Consider the following 24,762-nt stretch of genomic DNA (forward strand, 5'->3'; position numbering starts at 1 on the left):
TGCCTCCCTCCCTCCCCCTCCCTCCCTCTGTCCATCCTGCAGTATGTTCCTCCTGACCTGTGTATCTGCTGTTTCATCCTGGAGCAGTCCCTGTCTGTCCGAGCCCTGCAGGAGATGTTGGCTCATACAGTGCCTAACAATGAGGGGGTGAGTATCGCCGCATTACCTGTATACATAATTACTTTATAAACTACTCGTATACCTGCATTACCTGTATACATTATCACTTTATAACCTACTCATTATACCTACATTACCTGTATACATAATCACTTTATATCCTACACATTATACCTGCATTACCTGTATAAATAATCACGTTATAAACTACTCATATACCTGCATTACCTGTATACATAATCACTTTATATCTTACACATTATACCTGCATTACCTGTATACATTATCACGTTATAAACTACTCATATATCTGCATTACCTGTATACATTATCACGTTATAAACTACTCATATACCTGCATTACCTGTATACATTATCACGTTATAAACTACTCATATACCTGCATTACCTGTATACATTATCATGGTATCATCGGTACACCTCAGACCATGGTCAAAGACATAGGTGATGCACTTTCACAGTTCTTAGAGTATTTGAAAGCTTTGTACGTAGTTGAATTTTGTAGAGTATTTTACGGTGTTTTATACCACTGTGTCTCAGTGTAAAGACCATAATGTCAAACAAATCATATTGTTGTAAGGTATGGACAATAATACATTGACAATTCATGACTCATCGGGATTCTGGTTAAAGAATATATGCCAATAAGTTTAATTAAATAAATCATGTATTCAATAAAATATCAATAAGATTTATCAAAGAAATAATGTATTCAATAAGAGATCAACGTGAGAGGATAATAATAAAATGTATATTTTCTCCTTGTTTGACCACAAGATAAATCTTGAAGATATTGCTTCTACGGTAGAGTCCTCTCCAGTTGTGTGGCAGTGCCTACTCCATGTCAGACACAGACCCAGCCACAGAGAAATAGCCTGTTATTGCCCTGCTTTAAGTACACCCAGACAGTCTTCACCCCTCTTGCCTTTCTCTGTTCTGCCCACTTGATTTACAAATAGAATGTATCCTTCCTTCCTTCCTTCCTTCCCTCCCTCCCTCCCTCCCTCCCTCCCTCCCTCCCTCCCTCCCTCCCTCCCTCCCTCCCTCCCTCCCTCCCTCCCTCCCTCCCTCCCTCCCTCCCTCCCTCCCTCCCTCCCTCCCTCCCTCCCTCACCTCCCTCAGCTATAGTACCACTGCCATTCTTAGTGATGAGCAGTGATAAGTAATCATGAATAGGGAGATAGATACTTAAATACTTATGATAATAGTGTCCCCTACTGCAATGACACACTTCATGGTCTACACCTTTATGAAGAGATGTCAGCTAAGTTATGAGCGCTATTGGATCGACAACTGAACACAATTAGAATTGAATTGCTTGTAGTTAGCTTAGCTTAGCTGCCCTTGCTTCACTGCTTCTGGGGTGCAAGACGATCCGATCAGTGTCAAGTTTGCATCCATTACTGCGGTGAAGTGAATTTCTGTTTTTGTTGAGGTGATAACCACAGAACGCCAGGCACTTCAGTATCAGAGATGAGTTTTTCAACCTGGCCCTGGACTAAAAAAACATTATTATTTTGGTTAATAATTCACCCGTTTTATGACACAATTTAATGGAGACTCGTGCTCTTTTAGGAATCTTTTGATATAGTTGACTTCCATAACTCCATGTAATATTGTTATTTTGTCTGTATCTTTGTCCAACGCTGCTAGAAAGCGGACCATGAACAGTGGGTATGTTCGTTTGTTACTTTATTTAGTTGGCATGAAGGCTCACCTCTACTGACCCCTAACTATTAAAGGCCACTTTCACTTCAAAGTGTTGCCTATTTTTGGATTGTCATCATACGATACTAAAGTAATTTCCGACTATGTTTTTCAATAGATTTGTAGGTTCATCAGACACATAAGGAAGATTCAGAAGTATGCCTATAGTGAGAATTGAGAATCTTGATATTATTCTACATAGCCAGAGAATTACATTTGAAAAACAAATATTATTAAGTAAATATGCATTTGACTGAAAACCCCACGGACACATAGAACAAAGAACGTTATGAACCTGTCACAGACAAACACAGAGATGTTAAACTATGCCCCTGAACATCAATGAACGTTATGAACCTGTTACAGACAAACACAGAGATGTTAAACTATGCCCCTGAACATCAATGTACGTTATGAACCTGTTACAGACAAACACAGAGATGTTAAACTATGCCCCTGAACATCAATGTACGTTATGAACCTGTTACAGACAAACACAGAGATGTTAAACTATGCCCCTGAACATCAATGTACGTTATGAACCTGTCACAGACAAACACAGAGATGCTAAACTATGCCCCTGAACATCAATGTACGTTATGAACCTGTCACAGACAAACACAGAGATGTTAAACTATGCCCCTGAACATCAATGTACGTTATGAACCTGTCACAGACAAACACAGAGATGCTAAACTATGCCCCTGAACATCAATGTACGTTATGAACCTGTCACAGACAAACACAGAGATGTTAAACTATGCCCCTGAACATCAATGTACGTTATGAACCTGTCACAGACAAACACAGAGATGCTAAACTATGCCCCTGAACATCAATGATTTATGACAATCTTGAAATAGACATCCCATTGGTGCCTCCCTTCACCTTGTGCACACGATTCACGGGACTGGAATGCTTGGCTTGGTGCCCCTCAGGGACAAATTATGTGTCTGTGTGAACACATTTTCAAGTGAAAGTGCTAACTAGCTAACTAGTTAGCACTTTCTCTAAACAGCTAGTATTTTAGCTAACCCATTTAGTGCTTAACGATAGGGGGGAAAACCCCTTAAATCTAAACCTTAAAATATTTACTACACAGGGTATGTTATTATCTCTCATGGACAGATGTACGTAACATTAACAGCTGTGTAGCTGACACAGTTACACAATATTTTAGTTATGGGTTTCCGAGATTATATATTATGTAAAATATATAATTTGTGTTAACTTTTTTTGATGAAGCATCATTTGAAGACTTTAGGGATTTAACAGGAAACCGATGTGTTGGAACGATGCTCCCTCACTGTGGTGTTTTTTTGAATGTGTGGTTTTCTTTCCTCTCTGTGTTGTTTCTAACAGTCTCATTTCAAGGGTATCAGAAATAAAAGAGGAAATGTTATTGAATCGGCGTTTATTCCAGAAGCTTCACACAATGATTCCAGAAGCTTCACACAATGATTCCAGAAGCTTCACACAATGATTCTAGAAGCTTCACACAATGATTCCAGAAGCTTCACACAATGATTCCAGAAGCTTCACACAATGATTCCAGAAGCTTCACACAATGATTCCAGAAGCTTCATACAATGATTCTAGAAGCTTCATACAATGATTCTAGAAGCTTCACACAATGATTCCAGAAGTTCACACAATGATTCCAGAAGCTTCACACAATGATTCCAGAAGCTTCACACAATGATTCCAGAAGGTTCACACAATGATTCTAGAAGCTTCACACAATGATTCTGGAATGAACATACAAAACTGTAGAACAAAAAGCTATTTGGAATTTGGAAACCAACACTGGGATCAATTCACTGGGATCTATTCTACAGTGGGATCTATTCACTGGGATCTATTCACTGGGATCTATTCTACAGTGGGATATATTCACTGGGATATATTCTATAGTGGGATCTATTCACTGGGATCTATTCTACAGTGGGATCTATTCACTGGGATCTATTCTACAGTGGGATATATTCACTGGGATCTATTCTATAGTGGGATATATTCACTGGGATCTATTCTATAGTGGGATATATTCACTGGGATATATTCACTGGGATCTATTCTATAGTGGGATATATTCACTGGGATCTATTCTACAGTGGGATATTTTCACTGCGATCTATTCTACAGTGGGATATATTCACTGGGGTCTATTCTATAATGGGATATATTCACTGGGATCTATTCTACAGTGGGATATATTCACTGGGATCTATTCTATAGTGGGATCTATTCACTGGGATCTATTCTATAGTGGGATCTATTCACTGGGATCTATTCTATAGTGAGATATATTCACTGGGATCTATTCTACAGTGGGATATATTCACTGGGATCTATTCTACAGTGGGATATATTCACTGGGGTCTATTCTATAGTGGGATATATTCACTGGGATCTATTCTATAGTGGGATCTATTCACTGGGATCTATTCTACAGTGGGATCTATTCACTGGGATCTATTCTACAGTGGGATCTATTCACTGGGATCTATTCACTGGGATCTATTCTATAGTGTACACCTTGCTCTTGGTGGAACACTAGATACATTGTTTTGGTCACTTCTCTTTTCTCCTTGTCTATTTTCTCTATCTTGCTTTTCCCTTTTTTTTGGTGTGTTTAATTTCGGTTCTGTAAAATCGGTTTGATCAAATGGGCAGCATGCAAACGGAATACAATGTCCCCAGCCATTACTCTGATAATTTGTACACTCCCTGCAGATGCGTTGCCCGTTGTCGCGCCGCCGCCAAGCCAAAGGCCACAGTTCACAGTGCTGATGTGTCGGCATGACAGGCTGCTGAAATACGGTCCGCTCCGCCCCTTTCCCAGCTCTGCCCCTCTACCCCCTCCACTCCTCCTCTCCTCCTCTCTCTCTCTAACTCTCTCTCTCTCTCCCTCTCTCTCTAACTCTCTCTCTCTCTCTCTCTCTCTCTCTCTCTCTCTCTCTCTCTCTCTCTCTCTCTCTCTCTCTCTCTCTCTCTCTCTCTCTCTCTCTCTCTAACTCTCTCTCTCCGTATGTCCTCTCAACAACAGCTGGGATGAAGCAGGATACTCTTCCCTTCTTCCCCTTTTTTATTTTATTTTGATCAAACCTCTGTTTCCTTTTTCGTCCAGAGTTATTATACAACCACCCAGCTACAGTGTCAGTGGGATCTAGTTCACCAGCTGGTAGGCTTGGGGGCGTAGAGGACTGGGGGTTTGAACTCTGGGGGGCTGAGGGGTTTGGGGGCTTCACTTGCTCCCAGTGGAACTGTAGACTGTACCACCAAATCACCAAACACAGATTGATTCTGAGACTTGTGGTGTATATAGTCGGTTGATTGATGGGATTTATATAGCACTTAAATAGCGAGAAAATGACGTCCTCCATCAGCAATGTGTAACGGCACCCGTTATCTTCCTTTAATAAGCTCTCTTTCTCTATTGAACATTATTTCTCACTCCTTTATAGGCGCTATAGATAGCAACACTGTAGAGAGTTGGTGGGTTATTATGCTAATGTTACGTAATCTTGTTTTCTTCTTCATGCCTCTAGAGGTTGTTGAGGAGGGTAATAACACCAGAGATCTTTATTTTACATGAGATATCTTTTTCTTTAGGGGTTTCACTTCACAACATTTCTTCGTCCACGGTACTGCGACCAAATGTTTCTCGTTTGTCAACTGAACGGGGGTCTAACACAGTTAGTCGTGTTGTACAGCATGACCTGCGTGGGATAACCTCTGACCTTTTGGGACTGTTTCTTGTTGGTTGTGTTGTTGTTGTGTTCATTTGATTGTTTGTCTGTCTGTCCTCTCGTGGGGGTACTAGTCAAACATGTCCGTATCCCAGATGGCATCATATGCCCTATATAGTGCACTACTTTTGACCAGGGCCCATAGGGCTCCCACAGGATTCCCACAGGGCTCCAAAGGGCTCTCATAGGGCTCTCAAAAGGCTCCATAGGGCTCCATAGGGCTCTCATAGGGCTCCATAGGGCTCTCATAGGGCTGTCATGGGGCTCCATAGGGCTCCATAGGGCTCTCATAGTGCTCCATAGGGCTCCATATGGCTCTCATAGGGCTCCATAGGGCTCCATAGGGCTCTCATAGGGCTCCATAGGGCTCCATAGGGCTCCATAGGGCTCCATAGGGCTCTCATAGGGCTCCATAGGGCTCCATAGGGCTCTCATATGGCTCCATAGGCCTCCGTAAGGCTCTCATAGGGCTCCATAGGGCTTCATAGGGCTCTCATAGGGCTCCATAGGGCTCTCATAGGGCTCTCATAGGGCTCCATAGGGCTCTCATAGGGCTCTCATAGGGCTCCATAGGGCTCCATAGGGCTCCATAGGGCTCTCATAGGGCTCCATAGGGCTCCATAGGGCTCACATAGGGCTCCATAGGGCTCTCATAGGTCTCTCATAGGGCTCCATAGGGCTCTCATAGGGCTCCATAGGGCTCTCATAGGGCTCTCATAGGGCTCCATAGGGCTCTCATAGGGCTCCATAGGGCTCTCATAGGGCTCTCATAGGGCTCTCATAGGGCTCCATAGGGCTCACATAGGGCTCCATAGGGCTCTCATAGGGCTCCATAGGGCTTCATAGGGCTCCTTAGGGCTCTCATAGGGCTTCATAGGGCTCTCATAGGGCTCCATAGGGTAGTAGTGCACTATGTAATGAATAGAGTGCCATTTGGGACACAGATGGTCCTTTGTCTCCAGACAATATTCTAAAGTGATGTCGTCCCCTCATGTCCTTTCCATCAGCGGCTCTAAGAGACCGGAAAAAGCTCAAGTGAATTCTCAGTCTTCTTGTCATTTTTATCTCCCGTACTCCGGTCAGATCAGTGCAGATGAAGGAAAGGAGACAAGGGGAGGATTCTACGTTAGACAATTGAGATGCAACATCCAGACTCTAACCTCCTGAGTTGTTCCCTCCCTCCCTCCCCTCTCCTCCCCTCCCCTACCCTCCACTCTTCTCTCCTCCTTCCTAGGCGGCCCAGGGGGGTGGACACCGGACCCTGCTCTATGGTCACGCCATCCTCCTACGCCACTCCTTCAGCGGAATGGTGAGCATGTGGAACATCTGCCACCCTGACCCTCATACTCACAGTGTCCCACACGACAACCTATTCCCTTTATAGTGCACTACTTTTGACCAGGCCCCATAGGGCTCTTGTAAAAAGTTGTGTACTTTAATTAGGAATAGAGTGCCATGTGGGACATACGTTTTAACAACTACAAACATTTTACTGAGGAGCTCCAGTGACCGATTCAAATCAATCATATGAAATATATTATGAAATCATTTAAAAGTATATATATATATATATATACTGTGAATGCAAATGATAGAAATGAATCATGAAAGATGTAAATACATTTCAACAATTGTTTTCTTTCCTACCTTCTCGCAATGTCATACTGTGTGGCTTCTCAACAGTACCTGACCTGCTTGAAGACATCGAGGTCGTTGACAGACAAACTGTCATTTGACGTGGGATTACAAGAAGATTCAATAGGTAAGATTTATTACACACAGCCTTGCTCCCTGTAACTACATCTAATGGTGTTAGGTACCATTTATATTACACACAGCCTTGCTCCCTGTAACTACATCTAATGGTGTTAGGTACCATTTATATTACACACAGCCTTGCTCCCTGTAACTACATCTAATGGTGTTAGGTACCATTTATATTACACACAGCCTTGCTCCCTGTAACTACATCTAATGGTGTTAGGTACCATTTATATTACACACAGCCTTGCTCCCTGTATCTACATCTAATGGTGTTAGGTACCATTTATATTACACACAGCCTTGCTCCCTGTAACTACATCTAATGGTGTTAGGTACCATTTATATTACACACAGCCTTGCTCCCTGTATCTACATCTAATGGTGTTAGGTACCATTTATATTACACACAGCCTTGCTCCCTGTAACTACATCTAATGGTGTTAGGTACCATTTATATTACACACAGCCTTGCTCCCTGTATCTACATCTAATGGTGTTAGGTACCATTTATATTATACACAGCCTTGCTCCCTGTAACTACATCTAATGGTGTTAGGTACCATTTATATTACACACAGCCTTGCTCCCTGTAACTACATCTAATGGTGTTACCCATCTACCAATAGGAACCCTTCTTTGAGAGCCATTGGAAAACCTCCCTGGTCTTTGTGGTTGAATAAGTGTTTGAAATTCACTGCTCGACTGAGGGACCTTACAGATAATTGTATGTGTGGGGTACAGAGAAGAGGTAGTCATTAAAAAAGTTATGTTAAACACTATTATTGCACGCAGTAAGTCCATGCAATTTTCTTTGTATCTTGTTAAGCACATTTTTACTCCTGAACTTATTAAGGCTTGCCATAGCAAAGGGGTTGCATACTTATTGTAAACATTAATTTGTAAACATTTCGAAACACATAATTCCACTTTGGTATTGCGTGTAGGCCAGTGACAAAAAGAACATCTAAATTCAGGCTGTAACACAACAAGATGTGGAAAAAGTCAAGGGGTGTGAATACTTTCTGAAGGTGCTGTACACTGAGTCCTCGTAATTTACAGCATTTCTCTCAGGCAACAACAAATGTGCTAATGTTGCCCAATTAGCAGGAGGGTTGGGGGCAACTTTTTGTCGCGCGTGATGCTCAAGATCAGAACACTGTCAGTCAAAATCCATACAACGCTGTGAAGCGGTGACCCTGAGCTCTGACATCATGTATAGCATGTTACTGTACAGCCACTGAACTCTGATGTCATGTATAGCATGTTACTGTACAGCCACTGAGCTCTGATGTCATGTATAGCATGTTACTGTACAGCCACTGAGCTCTGATGTCATGTATAGCATGTTACTGTACAGCCACTGAGCTCTGATGTCATGTATAGCATGTTACTGAACAGCCACTGCATTCCAATTTAAGACCTTATCAGTGTCTAAATCTGAGTATACGGGTGCAGGTGTAAAGGTCTGTGATTTTCAAGCTGTATAGGGGTGCAGGTGTAAAGGTCTGTGATTTTCAAGGGCTACCTTTGACTCTACGAGACGTGCAGACTGGTTTCCATATTAATAGCTGACCTTGCTATTTAAATGTGCTGTGGCCCCCATAACAGAGGCACTATATCAACGTGAGGACGTTAGAGCAGACAAAATGGTTGCCTTGAGTCTGTCTGTTGCCTGGCTTTGAAACTGTTGATCTTTGATATTGGAAGACTTCAAAATGTACTGATCAACAATCCTGCAGCAAATAATTATATACTAACAACACTGTATGTATAAGTGGACTATGGACCGCCAATTAAATGCAAGAAATTTACATGCCAGTGAAATATTTGAAGAAGTATGCATTTGTATTTCAATGGTAGACTTCTATATCTTTATATTTTTCATATCCTTATGAAGTTACAAATGATTTGTTACCATAGTTACCATAGTCTTATTGTAATCTTAGATCCCGAGAACCACATTGTGAGTGCACTGGCTAGCAACTATGTTAACAGTCTGTCACAAGAGACTGTGATAGTCTGTCACAAGAGACTGTGATAGTCTGTCACAAGAGACTGTGATAGTCTGTCACAAGAGACTGTGATAGTCTGTCACAAGAGACTGTGATAGTCTGTCACAAGAGACTGTGATAGTCTGTCACAAGAGACTGTGATAGTCTGTCACAAGAGACTATGATAGTCTGTCACAAGAGAGACTGTCACAAGAGACTGTGATAGTCTGTCACAAGAGACTGTGATAGTCTGTCACATGAGACTATGATAGTCTGTCACAAGAGACTGTGATAGTCTGTCACAAGAGACTGTGATAGTCTGTCACAAGAGACTGTGATAGTCTGTCACAAGAGACTGTGATAGTCTGTCACAAGAGACTGTGATAGTCTGTCACAAGAGACTGTGATAGTCTGTCACAAGAGACTGTGATAGTCTGTCACAAGAGACTGTGATAGTCTGTCACAAGAGACTGTGATAGTCTGTCACAAGAGACTGTGATAGTCTGTCACAAGAGACTATGATAGTCTGTCACAAGAGACTGTGATAGTCTGTCTCAAGAGACTGTGATAGTCTGTCACAAGAGACTGTGATAGTCTGTCACAAGAGACTGTGATAGTCTGTCACAAGAGACTGTGATAGTCTGTCACAAGAGACTGTGATAGTCTGTCACAAGAGACTATGATAGTCTGTCACAAGAGACTGTGATAGTCTGTCACAAGAGACTGTGATAGTCTGTCACAAGAGACTGTGATAGTCTGTCACAAGAGACTGTGATAGTCTGTCACAAGAGACTGTGATAGTCTGTCACAAGAGACTGTGATAGTCTCATCCAAGGCCTGTCGTCTGTCTCTCCAGGAGAGGCGTGTTGGTGGACCATCCACCCTGCGTCCAAGCAGAGGTCAGAGGGAGAGAAGGTCCGTATCGGAGACGACCTCATCCTGGTCAGCGTGTCCACAGAGAGGTACCTGGTGAGTATCTATCAATCAACCAGTAAACCAATCAATCAACCAATCAATCCGTCCACAGAGAGTTACCTGGTGAGTATCTGTCAATCAACCAGTAAACCAATCAATCAACCAATCAATCAACCAATCAATCCATCCACAGAGAGTTACCTGTGAGACACAAATTGAACACTATTTGCGGCCCTATTGTCACCTTTCAGTAGGTGTGAAGGTGGGTGTGAAGGTAGGTGTGAAGGTGGGTGTGAAGGTGGGTGTGAAGGTAGGTGTGAAGATATGTGTGAAGGTAGGTGTGAAGGTAGGTGTGAAGGTAGGTGTGAAGGTGGGTGTGAAGGTGGGTGTGAAGGTAGGTGTGAAGATATGTGTGAAGGTAGGTGTGAAGGTAGGTGTGAAGGTAGGTGTGAAGGTGGGTGTGAAGGTGGGTGTGAAGGTGGGTGTGAAGGTAGGTGTGAAGATATGTGTGAAGGTAGGTGTGAAGGTGGGTGTGAAGGTGGGTGTGAAGATAGGTGTGAAGGTAGGTGTGAAGGTGGGTGTAAAGGTAGTTGTGAAGGTAGGTGTGAAGGTAGGTGTGAAGGTGGGTGTGAAGGTAGGTGTGAAGGTAATTATGTGGTTTTAAGTTCCTCTAACTACTCACAGCCTCTCATATGGCCAGAGGCAGTTTCGCAACACGTAAAGGGATAAAACAGCAATAAGAACCACATCGATCCTAAAAACTCTCATAAATACCGTCTAGTCTTCGCTACCCGACTGTTTCTGTATTCAACAGTGTTTTATCGCTGCCTTCCCCAGACAACAAGTTGGCTAAAGCCTGAACAGATTGTCACGCTGGCAATATACTCTCACCTCCTTACAGACAATATCAACATGCTATTGCTCGTACTTTGGTTCAGACGGTTTGTTTTGAGTTAGACAGAGAACATTAAATCTGTTGTTCAGTTAACAGACTGTGGATCATTGCTCATTTCTCCATCTCCTATATATTTTTTTCCTTTCAGTTTTTCACTTGTTGGTCTGTGTTTCTGCTGGGTTGATTTATTTCCATGCCAAGTCGTTTTAATATCTGAATACCTGTAGCGCCGGGCCTACCTCCCTGTTAGAGACCACTGGGGAAAGATTGAAAGTCCAAGTGGGGGGGACATTATGTGTGTTTTGGACGGATTAAGTGCCTCACTGACCTCAGGGCTGACTGATTGATTGAGCAGGCCAGGAGGAGACTCAGGTCTTAGATCAGTTTGGGTTGTCTTGCCAGAGCAAGCTAAGAGACTAGGATTCAGCAGAGACAGCACAATCAGATCTGAGACCTGGCTAGGTAATGACAAGACGGCACAAACAGATCTGAGACCTGGCTAGGTAATGACAAGACAGCACAAACAGATCTGAGACCTGGCTAGGTAATGACAAGACGGCACAAACAGATCTGAGACCTGGCTAGGTAATGACAAGACAGCACAAACAGATCTGAGACCTGGCTAGGTAATGCAAGACAGGACAAACAGATCCCACATCACATCAATCCACTTGAAATAGTCCTGTAAAAACAGTTGTCAAGTCTTGAACCCCTCAGCCCAGGACAACCAGTGGCATTTATCTGGCTGATGAGCTGACAACGATTCCCAAACCTTCCATAACAAAGTCATCACTTACAGAGAGATGACACCTGGAGAAGAGCCCCCTAAGTAAGGTGGTCCTGGGGCTCTGTTCACAAACACAAAGATAACCCACAGAGCCCCAGGACAGCAACACAATTAGACCCAACCAAATCACGAGAAAAAAAAAGTTCATTACTTGACACATTGGAAAGAATTCACAAAAAAACAGAGCAAACTAGAATGCTATTTGGCCCTACACAGAGAGTACACAGCGGCAGAATACCTGACCACTGTGACTGATCCAAAATTAAGGAAATCTTTGACTATGTACAGACTCAGTGAGCATAGCCTTGCTATTGAGAGAGGCTGCCGTAAGTAGACCTGGCTCTCAAGAGAAGAGCTGCACTTCCTAACCTCCTGCCAAATGTATGACCATATTAGAGACCAATATTTCCCTCAGATTACACAGAGCCACAAAGAATTTGAAAATAATTCAATTTTGATAAACTCCCATATCTACTGGGTGAAATACCACAGTGTGCCATCACAACAGCAAGATGTGTGACAAGTTGCCACAAGAAAAAGGCAACCTGTGAAGAACAAACACCATTGTAAATATAACCCATATTTATGTTGATTTATTTTCCCTTTTGTACTTTAACTATTTTCACATCGTTACAACACTGTATATAGACATAGTATGACATTTTAATGTCTCTATTATTTGAAACTTGTGTGACTGATATATTTACTGTTCACTTTTTATTGTTTATTTCACTTTTGTTTATCCATTTCACTTGCTTTGGCAATGTAAACATATGTTTCCCATGCCAATAAAGCCCCATGAATTTAATTGAATTGAGAGAGAGAGAGAGAGAGAGATGCAAAGCATGAAACAGAGAGAGCGGTAGAGTGTGCTGGAAGCATTTGGAGAGGAAATGTGTAATTATAACATAGCTACACTCAGCGGTGCATGACTTTCAACTCTACCAAAGGAAAACATTCATCTGATTCATCACCCTACTGACAAACAATCGACTGTTCCTCAACCATGGAATGAATATCACACAGGGGTTATTTCCCGAGTGATAAAGAACTGTTGGTTTTCTGATATCATTGATATGACCCATCCCAGTATACTCTCTTTTGCCTATGCCTAATTTCATTCTGAACATCTTTGAAGGTTGTTGTTAGAGCCATTGTCTCTATGCTGGAGTCCCAGAGCCTGTCTGTGTGAAGCTGTTTGTTGTGGATTAAACTGGTGTTGGCCGTCTCATTGTGATCAGTAGGCCACGGAATCCCTTTGAGCTCGACATTCTCTTCTCCCCAGCAAAGACCAGCCAGGCTTGAGATCTGAATCTGGAGCCGCAGCCGATGCGGATCCTTAGAGACGGGCGGATGGTCTTTGTGCCAGTAATGCACTGTAAAGGCTTTAAGCAGTGTCCAAACACTGTCAGGGTTCAGATAAAGTCATAAAATGCCAAGTAGCTTCACAGGCCCTGTGGACTCAAAAACATGATTTCCCTGTGTTTTATATACACTGAGTGCACAAAACATTAAGAACACCTGCTCTTTCCATGAAATGGACTCACCAAGTGAATCCAGGTGAAAGATTTGATCCCTTATTGATGTCAACTGTTATAGCACCTTCAATCAGTGTAGATGAAGGGGAGGAGACAGGTTAAAATGGGCAGAACAAAATATTTAAATGCCTTTGAACGGGGTATGGTAGTAGGTGCCAGCCGCACCAGTATGAGTGTGTCAAGAACTGTAAAGCTGCTGGGTTTTTCACGCTCAACCGTTTCCCGTATGTATCGGTAATGGTCTACCACCTACAGGACATCCAGCCAACTGGACACAACTGGGGGAAGTTGTGGAACGCTTTCAATACCTTGTAAAGTCCATGCCCCGACAAGAGTCTGTTCTGAGGGCAAAAGGGGTTGCAACTCAATATTAGGAATATGTTCCTAATGTTTTGTACACTCAGTGTATAGTTCCACACTATGAAGTTGACATAATGCTGTGAAATTGTGAAAATTATGATAATGCCCTTTTAGTGTTAGAGCTGTTTGAAAAGACATTCTGAAATTTCAGCCTGTTTTAAGTGGAATGGATTTTTGGCCTGCCTGGTGGTGACATCACCAGATGGTAAATGAGTTAATAGACCAATAGGAAAGAGACTTCCAAACCTCTCTGCCAATAACAGCTAGTTTACAGTTTTCCCATCCCCACTCAGGCCACTCCCAGGCAGTCCGAGCTAAATTCTTCCATGAGAAATTGCTCGTTGCTAAGAAGCTATTCTATTCTTTATTTTAATTGGAAAGCCCCCATATCCCCCCCTCTCTCTCTCTCTCACACACACACACACACACACACACACACACACACACACACACACACACACACACACACACACACACACACACACACACACACACACACACACACACACACACACACACACACACACACACACACACACACACTCCACTGCTTCTAACCCCATGCTGTTTCCTTTCTTCCAGCACCTGTCCATCTCCAGTGGTAGTTTCCAGGTGGATGCCTCCTTTATGCAGACTCTGTGGAACGTCCAGCCTACCTGCTCAGGAAGCAACGTGGCTGTAGGCAAGTACACCACGACTCAATTGTACAATTATAATTTCAGGTTAATCCTTCATGATGAACTAGGACATATTTAGTTGTTTCAGGAATGTGATGTACTTTACGCTGCTTTGTGACATACACGCTTGTGGAAACCAACCCATACACCCTTGGGGAAAGCAACCCATACACCCCTGGGGAAACCAACCCATACACCCTTCGGGAAAGCAACCCATACATCTCTGGGCAAGCAACCCATACACCCCTAGGGAAAGCAACCTATACACCCTTGGGGAAAGCAACCCATACACCCCTGGGCAACCAACCCATACACCCCTGTGCAACCAACCCATATACCCTTGAAGAAAACAACCCATACACCCTTGGGGAAACCAACCCATACACCCCTGGAAAAGCAACCCATTCACCCTTGGGGAAAACAACCCATACACAGTTGGGGAAAACAATTCCATACACCCCTGGGCAACCAACCCATACACCCCTCGGCAACCAACCCATACACCCTTGGGGAAAGCAACCCATAAACCCTTGGGCAACCAACCCATCCACCCTTGGGGAAAGCAATCCATACACCCCTGGGCAACCAACCCATACACCCTTGGGGAAAGCAACCCATACACCATTGGAGAAAGCAACCCATACACCCTTGGGGAAAGCAACCCATACACCCTTGGGGAAAACAACCCATACTGGGAAACCAACCCATACACCCTTGGGGAAACCAACCCATACACCCCTGGGAAAGCAACCCATTCACCCTTGAGGAAAACAACCCATACACCCCTGGGCAACCAACCCATACACCCTTGGGGAAAACAACCCATACACCCCTGGGCAACCAACCCATACACCCCTGTGCAACCAACCCATACACCCTTGAAGAAAACAACCCATACACCCTTGGGGAAACCAACCCATACACCCCTGGGAAAGCACCCCATACACCCTTGGGGAAAACAACCCATACACCCCTGGGAAACCAACCCATTCACCCTTGGGGAAAACAACCCATACACCCTTGGGGAAAACAATTCCATACACCCCTGGGAAACCAACCCATACACCCCTGGGAAAGAAACCCATTCACCCTTGGGCAAAACAACCCATACACCCCTGGGCAACCAACCCATACACCCTTGGGCAACCAACCCATCCACCCTTGGGGAAAGCAACCCATACACCCCTGGGCAACCAACCCATACACCCTTGGGGAATGCAACCCATACACCATTGGAGAAAGCAACCCATACACCCTTGGGGAAACCAACCCATACACCCCTGGGAAAGAAACCCATTCACCCTTGGGCAAAACAACCCATACACCCCTGGGCAACCAACCCATACACCCTTGAGGAAAACAACCCATACACCCCTGGGCAACCAACCCATACACTCTTGGGGAAACCAACCCATACACCCCTGGGAAAGAAACCCATTCACCCTTGGGCAAAACAACCCATACACCCCTGGGCAAACCAACCCATACACCAGTGGGCAACCAACCCATACACCCTTGTGGAAAACAACCCATACACCCCTGGGCAACCAACCCATACACCCTTGAGGAAAACAACCCACACACCCTTGGGGAAAACAACCCATACACCCCTGGGCAACCAACCCATACACCCCTGGGCAACCAACCCATACACCAGTGGGCAACCAACCCATACACCCTTGAGGAAAACAACCCACACACCCTTGGGCAACCAACCCATACACCCTTGAGGAAAACAACCCACACACCCTTGGGCAACCAACCCATACACCCTTGAGGAAAACAACCCACACACCCTTGGGGAAAACAACCCATACACCCCTGGGCAACCAACCCATACACCCTTGGGGAAAACAACCCATACACCCTTGAGGAAAACAACCCACACACCCTTGGGGAAAACAGCCCATACACCCCTGGGCAACCAACCCATACACCCCTGGGCAACCAACCCATACAGCCCTGGGCAACCAACCCATACACCCTTGGGGAAAACAACCCATACACCCCTGGGCAACCAACCCAAACAGCCCTGGGCAACCAACCCATACACCCTTGGGCAACCAACCCATACACCCTTGGGGAAAACAACCCATACACCCCTGGGCAACCAACCCAAACAGCCCTGGGCAACCAGCAAGTGTAAGTCTATTAATAAGTCAGTCGATCATCAGATCATCACTGAGGCTAGGATGGTGTGAACATTTCACCATAACTTCAAAAGATCCCTATTGACCTTAGAATCTTGTGTTTATCCAATAGGATTCTTGTGTGGTGGTCACGTGATGCATCTTTGTCACGGGCATGATGAGAGTCTGACCATACCTGGGTCAGAGGCCAGCGAGATGGAGCAGAGGTACACTAGGCTTCCTGTCTGCCATTTTAACAGTATGTTAGAATATGTCCTGAAGACCAGAGGTAGGTGGCTCTTAACCCTACTATTAAGGACCATTTTAACAGTATGTTAGAATATGTCCTGAAGACCAGAGGTAGGCGGCTCTTAACCCTACTATTAAGGACCATGTTAACAGGCACTTACAGTTACGTTTTATGATTTAAGAGAGCTTTAAATGAACTGGCATGACATTTTATCACCATACTGTTGAATCGTTTAGAGAAATGGGATACATAGCCGTCCCTGGTCCTCAATGAATCTTGATCATCATCCACCTTTTTATAAATATCTCTGAGTGTACATCGGTGTCCATATTTCTCTATTGAGGCTTGTGTCAAAATTAAGTGATGTGCTTTTTTTAGTGCATATTTTAATGTCATTTGCTGTACATTTTATGAAAGTACAGACTAAGAGCTTCATAATGGTATATCACACATTATAAATTGGGTGATTAAAACCTTGAAGGCCGTGGTATATCAGACTGTATACCACAGGTGTGACAAAACATGTATTTTTACTACTCTGGTAACCAGTTTAGAATAGCAGTAAGGCACCTCGGGGGTTTGTGGTATATGGTCAATATACCACGGCTAAGAGCTGTATCCAGGCACTCTGTAGTCTGTTGTGAGTATGAACAGCCCTTAGCCGTGGTATATTGACTATATACAGTACCACACCCCCTTTAAATGTAGTTGACAAGCAGGAGAAAATGCCCTTAGAAAGATTTTGAGATTTTCACACTTCCTCCAGAACTCTCCTTTGTTTACTCCCTATTCAGCATCCTTCACACCCTCTTAAGCCTTAGCCCCACCCATCCACACATAACCCATGTGAATCAGCATGGTATTGTCCTCCAGAAAGTTGTCTCTCTACTTAAACCCAGCAAAATTCAAGGCAGCAATGTTTGTTGCAAACTGTAGCAACACTGTTGCAGTTCTCCCGAGCTATATCTTTCCAAAAATCCACAGTAGCAATGATCTCTATACTGATCAAGGAAGAGCCCGTTCTGTTGTTAACATAAGCCTGTGACATGACAGAGCCATGTGCTTTCTCCTTGGCTCAACTAGGTTTGATAATTCTACGTTTTTATTCATATTTACAGATCCCATACACGTTTTTTAATTAAGCCACATGAAAGTACATATATTCAAGAAAAACAATCTAAACAATACTAATAAATATATATATACAGTAGCAGTCGAAAGTTTGGACACACCTACTAATTCAAGGGTTTTTCTTTATTTTATCATGTAGAAAATAGTAAAAATAAAGAAAAACCCTTGAATGAGTAAGCGAATCCAAACTTGTGACTGGTACTATATATATATACATTTTTGGGGGCCCTTCTGGGGGTGCAGGGTAGCCTAGCGGTTAAGAGGTTGCTGGTTTAAATCCCTGAGCCAACTCGGTGAAATATCTGCCGATGTGCCATCAAGCAAGGCACTCAACCCTAATTGGTCCTGTAAGTTACTCTGGATAAGAGTGTCTGCTAAAATACAAAAGGTTTAAATATAAGTCAAATGCCTCAGATCCTGTAACTGGTCCAATTTAGTTTTAGTTTTAAAATGCACTAGGAAGAGAGTAATTTTTTTTATTGCAAAGTCACTGTGTTTAATAGAGACAAATGTCCTGGTTTAAATTTAACTTTGTCTGTTTTAAAGGATCCAGACCTGACTCCTCTCCTCCCTCTCTTTGTCCACAGGATTGTGAACTATGAGATGGGTAAAGGAGCATCCAGGGCCCGCTCTCTCTGGAGGCTGGAGCCCCTCAGGATCGGGTGAGCTGATACACATGCAGCCACACACACAAACACCGATACCTAACCCAACCTACACGCTCTCCAGTTTCTCCATCTCCCTGCCAGATGCTCACTCACCTAGACGCCAATATGCTTTCAGATACTTTTTCGGGTAGTGACACTTTTCACTATAACCCCATCAGGTACTATAACTACTATAACCCCATCAGGTATTATAACCCCATCAGGTACTATAACCACTATAACCCCATTAGGTACTATAACCACTATAACCCCACTAGGTACTATAACTACTATAACCCCATCAGGTACTATAACTACTATAACCCCATCAGGTACTATAAATCCATCAGGTACTATAACTACTATAACCCCATCAGGTACTATAACCACTATAACCCCATCAAGTACTATAACCACTATAACCCCATCAGGTACTATAACCACTATAACCCCATTAGGTACTATAACCACTATAACCCCATCAGGTACTATAACCACTATAACCCCATCAGGTACTATAACCACTATAACCCCATCAGGTACTATAACCACTATAACCCCATCAGGTACTATAACTACTATAACCCCATCAAGTACTATAACCACTATAACCCCATTAGGTACTATAACTACATTACACATTACATTTAAGTCATTTAGCAGACGCTCTTATCCAGAGCGACTTACAAATTGGTGCATTCACCTTATGACATCCAGTGGGACAGTCACTTAACGATAGTGCATCTAAAACTTAGGGGGGGTGGGGTGAGAGGGATTACTTAACCTATCCTAGGTATTCCTTAAAGAGGTGGGGTTTCAGGTGTCTCCGGAAGGTGGTGATTGACTCCGCTGTCCTGGCGTCGTGAGGGAGTTTGTTCCACCATTGGGGGCCAGGGCAGCGAACAGTTTTGACTGGGCTGAGCGGGAGCTGTACTTCCTCAGTGGTAGGGAGGCGAGCAGGCCAGAGGTAGATGAACGCAGTGCCCTTGTTTGGGTGTAGGGCCTGATCAGAGCCTGGAGGTACTGAGGTGCCGTTCCCCTCACAGCTCCGTAGGCAAGCACCATGGTCTTGTAGCGGATGCGAGCTTCAACTGGAAGCCAGTGGAGAGAACGGAGGAGCGGGGTGACGTGAGAGAACTTGGGAAGGTTGAACACCAGACGGGCTGCGGCGTTCTGGATGAGTTGAAGGGGTTTAATGGCACAGGCAGGGAGCCCAGCCAACAGCGAGTTGCAGTAATCCAGACGGGAGATGACAAGTGCCTGGATTAGGACCTGCGCCGCTTCCTGTGTGAGGCAGGGTCGTACTCTGCGGATGTTGTAGAGCATGAACCTACAGGAACGGGCCACCGCCTTGATGTTAGTTGAGAACGACAGGGTGTTGTCCAGGATCACGCCAAGGTTCTTGGCGCTCTGGGAGGAGGACACAATGGAGTTGTCGACCGTGATGGCGAGATCATGGAACGGGCAGTCCTTCCCCGGGAGGAAGAGCAGCTCCGTCTTGCCGAGGTTCAGCTTGAGGTGGTGATCCGTCATCCACACTGATATGTCTGCCAGACATGCAGAGATGCGATTCGCCACCTGGTCATCAGAAGGGGGAAAGGAGAAGATTAATTGTGTGTCGTCTGCATAGCAATGATAAGAGAGACCATGTGAGGTTATGACAGAGCCAAGTGACTTGGTGTATAGCGAGAATAGAAGAGGGCCAAGAACAGAGCCCTGGGGGACACCAGTGGTGAGAGCGCGTGGTGAGGAGACAGATTCTCGCCACGCCACCTGGTAGGAGCGACCTGTCAGGTAGGACACAATCCAAGCGTGGGCCGCGCCGGAGATGCCCAACTCGGAGAGGGTGGAGAGGAGGATCTGATGGTTCACAGTATCGAAGGCAGCCGATAGATCTAGAAGGATGAGAGCAGAGGAGAGAGAGTTAGCTTTAGCAGTGCGGAGCGCCTCCGTGATACAGAGGAGAGCAGTCTCAGTTGAATGACTAGTCTTGAAACCTGACAGATTTGGATCAAGAAGGTCATTCAGAGAGAGATAGCGGGAGAGCTGGCCAAGGACGGCACGTTCAAGAGTTTTGGAGAGAAAAGAAAGAAGGGATACTGGTCTGTAATTGTTGACATCGGAGGGATCGAGTGTAGGTTTTTCAGAAGGGGTGCAACTCTCGCTCTCTTGAAGACGGAAGGGACGTAGCCAACGGTCAGGGATGAGTTGATGAGCGAGGTGAGGTAAGGGAGAAGGTCTCCGGAAATGGTCTGGAGAAGAGAGGAGGGGATAGGGTCAAGCGGGCAGGTTGTTGGGCGGCCGGCCGTCACAAGACGCGAGATTTCATCTGGAGAGAGAGGGGAGAAAGAGGTCAGAGCACAGGGTAGGGCAGTGTGAGCAGAACCAGCGGTGTCGTTTGACTTAGCAAACGAGGATCGGATGTCGTCGACCTTCTTTTCAAAATGGTTGACGAAGTCATCTGCAGAGAGGGAGGAGGGGGGGCGGAGGATTCAGGAGGGAGGAGAAGGTGGCAAAGAGCTTCCTAGGGTTAGAGGCAGATGCTTGGAATTTAGCGTGGTAGAAAGTGGCTTTAGCAGCAGAGACAGAGGAGGAAAATGTAGAGAGGAGGGAGTGAAAGGATGCCAGGTCCGCAGGGAGGCGAGTTTTCCTCCATTTCCGCTCGGCTGCCCGGAGCCCTGTTCTGTGAGCTCGCAATGAGTCATCGAGCCACGGAGCGGGAGGGGAGGACCGAGCCGGCCTGGAGGATAGGGGACATAGAGAGTCAAGGGATGCAGAGAGGGAGGAGAGGAGGGTTGAGGAGGCAGAATCAGGAGATAGGTGGGAGAAGGTTTGAGCGGAGGGAAGAGATGATAGGATGGAAGAGGAGAGAGTAGCGGGGGAGAGAGAGCGAAGGTTGGGACGGCGCGAAACCATCCGAGTAGGGGCAGTGTGGGAGGTGTTGGATGAGAGCGAGAGGGAAAAGGATACAAGGCAGTGGTCGGAGACTTGGAGGGGAGTTGCAATGAGGTTAGTGGAAGAACAGCATCTAGTAAAGATGAGGTCGAGCGTATTGCCTGCCTTGTGAGTAGGGGGGGAAGGTGAGAGGGTGAGGTCAAAAGAGGAGAGGAGTGGAAAGAAGGAGGCAGAGAGGAAAGAGTCAAAGGTAGACGTGGGGAGGTTAAAGTCGCCCAGAACTGTGAGAGGTGAGCCGTCCTCAGGAAAGGAGCTTATCAAGGCATCAAGCTCATTGATGAACTCTCCGAGGGAACCTGGAGGGCGATAAATGATAAGGATATAACCCCATCAAGTACTATAACCACTATAACCCCATTAGGTACTATAACTACTATAACCCCATCAGGTACTATAACCACTATAACCCCATCAGGTACTATAACTACTATAACCCCATCAGGTACTATAACTACTATAACCCCATCAAGTACTATAACCACTATAACCCCATTAGGTACTATAACCACTATAACCCCATTAGGTACTATAACCACTACAACCCCATCAAGTACTATAACCACTATAACCCCATTAGGTACTATAACCACTATAACCCCATTAGGTACAATATGTCTACTATAACCCCATCAAGTACTATAACCACTATAACCCCATTAGGTACTATAACTACTATAACCCCATCAAGTACTATAACCACTATAACCCCATCAGGTATTATAACCCCATCAGGTACTATAACCACTATAACCCCATCAGCTATTATAACCCCATCAGGTACTATAACCACTATAACCCCATCAGGTACTATAACCCCATCAGGTACTATAACCACTATAACCCCATCAGGGACTATAACCACTATAACCCCATCAGGTATTATAACCCCATCAGGTACTATAACCACTATAACCCCATCAGGTACTATAACCCCATCAGGTACTATAACTACTATAACCCCATCAGGTACTATAACCACTATAACCCCATCAGGTACTATAACCACTATAAACCCATCAGGTACTATAAACGCTATAACCCCATCAAGTACTATAACCACGATAACCCCATCAGGTACTATAACCACTATAACCCCATCAGGTACTATAACCCCATCAGGTACTATAACCCCATCAGGTATTATAACCACTATAACCCCATCAGGGACTATACCCACTATAACCCCATCAGGTACTATAACCACTGTAACCCCATCAGGTAATATAACATTTACATTTACATTTAAGTCATTTAGCAGACGCTCTTATCCAGAGCGACTACTATAACCCCATCAGGTACTATAACCACTATAACCCCATCAGGTATTATAACCCCATCAGGTACTATAACCCCATCAGGTATTATAACCACTATAACCCCATCAGGGACTATACCCACTATAACCCCATCAGGTACTATAACCACTGTAACCCCATCAGGTAATATAACTACTATAACCCCATCAGGTACTATAACCACGATAACCCCATCAGGTACTATAACCACTATAACCCCATCAGGTACTATAACCACTATAACCCCATCAGGTATTATAACCCCATCAGGTACTATAACCACTATAACCCCATCAGGGACTATACCCACTATAACCCAATCAGGGACTATACCCACTATAACCCCATCAGGTACTATAACCCCATCAGGTACTATAACCACTATAACCCCATCAGGTACTATAACCACTATAACCCCATCAGGTACTATAACCCCATCAGGTACTATAACCACTATAACCCCATCAGGTACTATAACCCCATCAAGTACTATAACCACTATAACCCCATCAGGTACTATAACCACTATAACCCATCAGGTACTATAACCACTATAACCCCATCAGGTACTATAACCCCATCAGGTACTATAACCACTATAACCCCATCAGGTACTATAACCACTATAACCCCATCAGGTACTATAGCCCCATCAGGTACGATAACCACTATAACCCCATCAGGTACTATAACTCCATCAGGTACTATAACCCCATCAGGTAATATAACCCCATCAGGTACTATAACCCCATCAGGTATTATAACCCCATCAGGTACTATAACCACTATAACCCCATCAGGTATTATAACCCCATCAGGTACTATAACCACTATAACCCCATCAGGTACTATAACCCCATCAGGTACTATAACCCCATCATGTACTATAACCCCATCAGGTACTATAACCCCATCAGGTACTATAATCCCATCAGGTACTATAACCCCATCAAGTACTATAACCACTATAACCCCATCAGGGACTATACCCACTATAACCCCATCAGGTACTATAACCACTATAACCCCATCAGGTACTATAACCACTATAACCCCATCAGGTACTATAACCACTATAACCCCATCAGGTATTATAACCCCATCAGGTACTATAACCCCATCAGGTACTATAACCACTATAACCCCATCAGGGACTATACCCGCTATAACCCCATCAGGTACTATAACCACTATAACCCCATCAGGTACTATAACCACTATAACCCCATCAGGTACTATAACCACTATAACCCCATCAGGTACTATAACCACTATAACCCCATCAGGTATTATAACCCCATCAGGTACTATAACCCCATCAGGTACTATAACCGCTATAACCCCATCAGGTACTATAACCCCATCAGGTACTATAACCCCACCAGGTACTATAACCACTATAACCCCATCAGGTACTATAACCCCATCAGGTACTATAACCGCTATAACCCCATCAGGTACTATAACCCCATCAGGTACTATAACCGCTATAACCCCATCAGGTACTATAACCACTATAACCCCATCAGGTACTATAACCGCTATAACCCCATCAGGTACTATAACCACTATAACCCCATCAGGTATTATAACCACTATAACCCCATCAGGTACTATAACCACTATAACCCCATCAGGTATTATAACCCCATCAGGTACTATAACCCCATCAGGTACTATAACCCCATCAGGTACTATAACCGCTATAACCCCATCAGGTACTATAACCCCATCAGGTACTATAACCGCTATAACCCCATCAGGTACTATAACCCCATCAGGTACTATAACCCCATCAGGTACTATAACCCCATCAGGTACTATAACC

At 44.4% G+C, this 24,762-nt stretch overlaps 1 protein-coding gene across 5 annotated transcripts in view; it reads left to right on the plus strand.

The window, feature by feature from the left end:
- Positions 1–24,762, plus strand: part of LOC123995404 (ryanodine receptor 3-like) — a 295,285-nt gene that overhangs the window by 59,128 nt on the left and 211,395 nt on the right. For 3 of the 5 annotated variants that reach the window (XM_046298980.1, XM_046298984.1, XM_046298981.1), the window contains exons 3-10: positions 43–147; positions 1,795–1,815; positions 6,835–6,909; positions 7,284–7,362; positions 10,212–10,324; positions 14,433–14,532; positions 16,790–16,883; positions 18,625–18,699. In XM_046298980.1, coding sequence (XP_046154936.1) covers positions 43–147; positions 1,795–1,815; positions 6,835–6,909; positions 7,284–7,362; positions 10,212–10,324; positions 14,433–14,532; positions 16,790–16,883; positions 18,625–18,699 — 662 coding nt within the window. The remainder of the gene's footprint in view (positions 1–42; positions 148–1,794; positions 1,816–6,834; positions 6,910–7,283; positions 7,363–10,211; positions 10,325–14,432; positions 14,533–16,789; positions 16,884–18,624; positions 18,700–24,762) is intronic. The other 2 variants (XM_046298982.1, XM_046298983.1) reach the window with 1 other exon arrangement.

The sequence above is a fragment of the Oncorhynchus gorbuscha genome, linkage group LG14, assembly GCF_021184085.1.
Source record: "Oncorhynchus gorbuscha isolate QuinsamMale2020 ecotype Even-year linkage group LG14, OgorEven_v1.0, whole genome shotgun sequence".
Taxonomy (NCBI): Eukaryota; Metazoa; Chordata; class Actinopteri; order Salmoniformes; family Salmonidae; genus Oncorhynchus; species Oncorhynchus gorbuscha.